At 37.2% G+C, this 6,324-nt stretch overlaps 1 protein-coding gene across 1 annotated transcript; it reads left to right on the forward strand.

The window, feature by feature from the left end:
- Window positions 1–1,018: 1,018 nt before the first annotated feature.
- On the forward strand, window positions 1,019–2,798 carry LOC118027582 (mitogen-activated protein kinase kinase kinase 18). The gene has a single exon (XM_035030963.2). The coding sequence runs from the start codon at window positions 1,293–1,295 to the stop codon at window positions 2,781–2,783; it is 1,491 nt and encodes a 496-aa protein (XP_034886854.1). The 5' UTR covers window positions 1,019–1,292; the 3' UTR covers window positions 2,784–2,798.
- Window positions 2,799–6,324: the final 3,526 nt, after the last annotated feature.

A 6,324-nucleotide genomic window follows, 5' to 3' on the forward strand; every position in this document is an offset into this window, starting at 1 on the left:
AAATAAAAAATATCAAAATAAATTAATTTAAAATAAAAAATATTTAAATTGTTTTAAACCTCAATTAAAACGCTATTCTAAATATTTTTTAGGGTGTGTTTGGGGACGTGGTGTAAATTATATTCCTAAAATTTTTGATTTTTTTGCTTAAAATAATATATATATATATATATATGTTTTTATATTATTTTGATGTGTTGATATCAAAAATAATTTTTTTAAAATAAAAAATTTTATTTTAATATATTTTTAAATAAAAAAATATTTTAAATCACTTCATTATTACAATTCTGAAAATACCCTAACAATACTCTCTCAAAATTTGAATGTCCCACCGGCAAAACTTAGATGTTTTTTTTTTTAAAAGAAAAGGGAAGACCTTTAAACTCTAATTGTTAATTAATGAACCTTATCCCTTCACGGTCTTTTAATAATTGAACTTCATAGGCATGTCCCGACAAAAATATCCAAGATTAAATTCAGGTTGTACATCCCACTAATAACAGCTAATTAATGCTTAATTATGGAATTCATGGTTATAAAATGATTACCATAATATATTTTTTAAAGTATTTTTTATTTGAAAATACATTAAAAATATATTTTATATTTTTAACTATTAATATGTTAAAATTATAAAAAAATACTAAAAAAATATCAATTTAATATTTTTTTAAAATATAATTATAAAAAAAATTACATCAACAAATACAAGGGAAATGAATTTTTAAGTCGCAGTTCACAAGAATCCTTCCATTCCATGGACCCTCGTATAGAATATTCCTTGTCCGCAACCACCAAAGCCAAACTCCCGCAAAAATTGCCTTCCACGAACCCCAATCTTATATTACCATGCCAACCACATGTTAATTATTCTACCAATCGACCAATCCTTTGACAAAGACAAACCTCACAAGTTAAAAACACCCGAGATCTAACTAAATTTCAAAGGCCCAGATTAAATCCAACACTTTATCATGGATAAGGATAAAACTCATCATCATCACCCCCATCCTCTTCCCCTCTTGCGTCTACTCAATTCAGCACCCCAAAAGGCCAAAACTCCCCCCTTATTGTGTCAGCAAACCGTTTCCAAATTATCCACTTGTAATTTCCACGTCGCCCCCCCCACCCAAAAAAAAAATATTCATAAAAATAAAATAACTAAAGGGTCCTTATTTCCCAACACCAGCTACGTACTCTCTCGCATATATAAACACTCCTGGGCCCTCAGAACTCTCAAGCAAACTCCACATAATTTTTTTTAGAGTTCTCTCTGAAAAACACACAACATGGTTTCTTGGGTTAGAGGAAAGTGCGTAGGCAAAGGCTCGTTTGGCTCCGTCAACTTGGCTTTCAACAAACAAACTGGTGCCGTTTTCGCCGTGAAGACTGCCAGTGAAGCAAATCAAGTTCAAGCGTTAGACAACGAAATCAAGATTCTAAGCTCGCTGTCTTCTCCTTTTATAGTTAAATTCCTCGGCGACGACGTCTCGTCTGAGAACTCGAGAGCTTGTCGGAATCTTCACATGGAGTACTTGCCCGGCGGCACCGTTGCTGACCTGGCTTCATCAACTCAACGTTTCGCTGATGTGAACGAGGAGACTGTTCGGTCATTTACCTACTGTATAGTCTCTGCTTTGAAGTACATACACTCAAGAGGTATTGTTCACTGTGATGTTAAAGGACGGAATATTCTATTGGGTCACAGTTTCGATTCCGTTAAACTAGCAGATTTCGGGTCCGCGATTGACGCCACATGCGGCGAGCCTCTCTTGCCCCGTGGAAGTCCGTTATGGATGGCTCCGGAGGTGATTAAACGAGAATACCAGGGACCGGAAAGTGACGTTTGGTCTCTGGGCTGCACAATTATCGAGATGGTCACTGGAAAACCGGCCTGGGAGGATCACGGGGTTGACTCACTAAGTCGAATCGGGTTTTCAAACGAGTTGCCCGAGTTGCCGAGTCAGTTGTCTGTACTCGGTCAGGATTTTTTGAAGAAGTGTTTGGAGAGGGAACCAAGTAAGCGGTGGAGCTGTGATCAGCTACTGGAGCATCCATTCTTAGCTTCCGTGAGTCCTAATTTGTTGGGCAACGAATTGTCTCCACGTTGCGTGCTTGATTGGTTTCATTCAGATTTCGAGGAAGATATTGACGTCATGGAACGTGGGATGAGTTCGAGTTTTGAGAATATTGAGGTTGCGGCTAGAAATAGGATTGGTAAATTGGTGGCAGGTGGAGGGGTAAATTGGGAAACAAAAGATGGCTGGGTGGAGGTGAGGAGCTGTTGCGGGCATCGTGGAAGAGGAGAGGAGGAAGAATTGGGGACAAGTTCGGTATACTATTCTGATTCGGCGTGGATAAGTGAGGAAGGGTGTATAAAACGGGAAGTTTGTAATTCCATTGGCAGTGAATTACACGTTGATGGGTCTAACAGGTCGATCTCTTGTGGAATTTGCTGGTGTGGTGCGGTGTGCTCGGGCAGGAAAGGGGGTGGTGGTTTGGGTTGTCATTACGGGTCGCAAAAGGTGGAGCTATCGGTGGAGGGGTGTGAGTTGCTGGTGTTGGTCGGGATTTACCGCATATTGTTGTGTAATTTGTTATTGTATTTACTGCAATTTATGAGAACAATAAGACATAATTTTATTCTTTACTCTAAACTTTTATTATCGGGTTTAGTTCATGCATGTGAATGCGTGTGTATCCAGCTGTGTTTTCAGTCCAGCCATGGAGTTGTTCTGCTCTTTACAGGGTGTAGAGCTACTATTCTGACATATAGTTAGTCACTTTTTATAGTCCGGTGTCCTATTTGTGCTGCCATGTATTTATAGGTACAAACATAATTAATTTCCTTGCGGGATCTACTTTACCATTCATGCGATCACGTCAGGGTCTAAAATAGCTTCTAAAATGGTTACTTCGATAAAACTGGAGAGTAATTGTTTTCACAAGTGAATGCTTCTTGTGATAACATAATATTGGACTTCATCTCCTATGAAAGACTCAATCTGAAAGCATATGATCTTGTCTTCACACGACAGCCTGAATCTTCTGATTCCCCTAAGAATTTAAACAGAGGATCAGTCAAAGTCTAGAGCATAGACAACTAACAACTTGTGAACATGGCAATTAGTCAGAGGGAAACTGTGGTGACAATAAGGAGAAGAATTGGAAAGAGTGGTTGATCAATTCAAGATTGAAGATACGGCAAGATTGCCGCCGGTTTGTAGTCTTGCTTGATTTTGTTTCCTGAAGGCAAGCGACCATACGTTTGCCATGGAGACTATTCTGGCAAACAAGGCATGCGGATCAACATGCAACTTGCTGGAGGAATGGTCTCTCATTATCATGTGCATGTCGGTGATTGTGTCCTAAATTGGTTACAACAAGAAACCATTCAATTTCGAAGAGACACGAGTGTCTTTACCAGCTATCAAAGAGAAGATTCAAATCTAATCAAAGTTATCCAACCGGATCATAATTTTTCCCTTTCTGATCAAGCACGGATTGTTAGTAGCCAATTTTTCTGAAATCATGTGGTTTCAAGGGGGTTGATTGCGTAACATTTCTCGATTCTGAATCTACAAACATCACAAAAGGGAGCTTCACTTGGACGAATCAATTATTTAGTGTACACTTTCCAATTAATCGGTGACATGACATCCTATTTGATTCCCAGATTTCCTACACGGCGTTTCAACCACATTCTATGAATTTGATTCGCGAATTGAATTTATAAACAATACAAATATGTGACTGGACTTTGACGAATTATAGAGTGCCGAGTAAAATTTAAGACATAGCAGGCACTCGAGCTATTATAGTCCAATGAGGCAGGATGGCCACTATCATTTCCAATGTGATATCTCTAAAGCGATAAAATATAATGACGTCAAAGATGATGTGGGATCAATGATACCTATTATTTCGGCATGCCACATGACCAGTGTCTCTTTGACGTCTCTTTGGCGGCATGGCATAAATTAAGATGAGCCCCGAGAGCAACTTGATGCCGGAGATATCCGGTTCTTAAATTCGATTTTCGAGATACAAGTGATAAAAAAAAAAAAAAAAAAAATTAAAGGATCCGAGCCCAGTTAGTCTAGCGGTGAAATAGTCACATTCCGTGATGCTATAGCGTTGTAAAGGAACCCAACCCGTTCTAGTCATGAACATGGCAAAAGCTTGATCAAAATTTATGGGTGAAACTTTTTTGTTTGGCACCTGGTATTTGTCAAGCACTTGTAACTCGTACAAAAGTGGTATCCCTGTCATCTATGCCTCCTGCGTGCTCCCAACATTTTCATGGACATAAGATCCGTTTTGCAGTGTGCTCTGTTAACAAACGACATTAAGATTTTATCATGTTTGCCTGCAATTTTCTTCTTGATGATCTCCCATGACTTGAGATTCTATTGATTGTTAAGTTTTGGCGTACATGATGAAGCTTCTCACTGGTGCTCCTCCTTTCATACACCGTGCACGCATTATAATATTGCCAAGATTCCAATTGTTCTTACAGAAATCTAATCCGAACTATGTTGCCAGGAAATTTCATTACATATCTATTGTTACTTCTCCTCCTTTTGTCTGTTCCCATCACAGGGGACTGTGTTCAAGGCCGATCTTTTTCGTACCCCAAAGGCCTGATCTTGATTAATCCATGAACCTGGTTTGTCTCGCGCTCCGGGCCAGAGATCCCATGGAATGACAACATGCTCCCACGTCAGAAGGAAAAAGTTGCGGAAAGGAGACAATGATGTTATATAGTTGATAAGGGGGTAAAACAAAGGAAAAATCAGCCACTGTTGGCCATTGATTTTGATAGGCAATAGCACAAAATATCAGCCACCCAGGGACTCCCCTGTTAGATTTTCATTTTAATTTCTTTTTGAAATAATTTATTTTTTATTTACTTTTTATATTTTTTTAGTTATTTTGATGAGCTAAAATAAAAAAATAACATTATTTTTATATATTTATAAGTTAAAAAAATACTTTAAAAAATAACCACAAACCATATTTCTCAACACCATTTTCATTGTTGTTAGTATTGGTGTATTTAGTTTGAAAATTGGTTTTTTAATTGGTTAATGCATATATTTAATATAAAAAATCAAAGTTCAATTATATTTTTCAGCTTAAACACTTCATTGTAAAACATTAATATATCTAAGATTATTTATAATAAGTGATAAATTGATTTTAATATGTGATTAACAAAAACTTCTAATCCATAGAACTTTAATCTCTTATTGAGAAATTACAAGTTTTTTACATAGTTTATATAATGATGCCATGAAAAGTAAAAATCCAGAGAACTTTAATTTCTTATTGAAAAATTAGATTCGGAGAGCATAAAGCATTTGGAAAAGAGAGACCTGAATTTGGTGAAAGGACGAGGGGGTTAGTTAAAGACACGACAAGCTAAGCAAGCCTTCCACTCCATTCTGCCTTTCTTGGAACTCCTTTTTCATTCATATTGTCGCACCCCAAAAAAAAAAATAATCAGGCGCGCGGCATCGGCTGGCGATTTTTCTCGTTGTTGCGTTTGCTTTGAATTCGTTCGTGGGAGTCGCCACCTAGTAATTTATTGAGGGCTACTAGGAAACCTGATGTACTGGTCTTGTCAGAGATCATGGGTAAGGGACTGGTTGTGGTTAGGGAAGGTATTAACACCCCTAACACACCCTACCTGAGATAAGCTGCTTCGTGTTCTGATGTGATTTGAAAATTTAAAAATATTAATTAAATTCTTAGGCTTGAATAAATCAGTATTAAATCCCCGAATATATGTAGAAACTTGTCCTCATATTTCATGGAAAATACAACTTGATTTTATTTGTCCTTGAGATATTTAACCATATTTAAATTAACAAATAATTCTTTTTGTCCCTTTTTTATTTTTAATTCAATAACATAAATAAATAAAAAAATAAACATGCAAGCACACACAAACATTTCTTTTTTTTTTTTTTATTATCACTTTCTCTTTTTCTTTTCTTTCTTTTACATCACATTTATCCAATAAAACAAATAACAAAAATTCAAAACAAATCAAATACAATAATATCTAAATACACACAGCATCTAGAAATTACAAAAAGGAAACAGGAAACCCTCGGGAACAGTGCTGCACAGCCTTGGTGCCATCTGAACAGTGGCGGCGCGTGGGCTTCCTGCACCGCCGCCGCTGCGGCGCGTGGTTCACGCGCCGTCTCGGAAACTGGGCAAAAACAGAGGTGCATGGAGTGGATTCTCCCCGGTGACCTGCAAAGAAAAAAAATCAAAGCACAAAAAGCCAGTTGATTTTAGTTATTTTCT

This window comes from Populus alba, chromosome 9 (genome assembly GCF_005239225.2).
Source record: "Populus alba chromosome 9, ASM523922v2, whole genome shotgun sequence".
NCBI classification, from domain to species: domain Eukaryota; kingdom Viridiplantae; phylum Streptophyta; class Magnoliopsida; order Malpighiales; family Salicaceae; genus Populus; species Populus alba.

Excerpts from the sequence above, each read along its gene's own strand:
- LOC118027582 (XM_035030963.2), top strand. The coding sequence starts at position 1,293 with ATGGTTTCTTGGGTTAGAGGAAAGTGCGTAGGCAAAGGCTCGTTTGGC.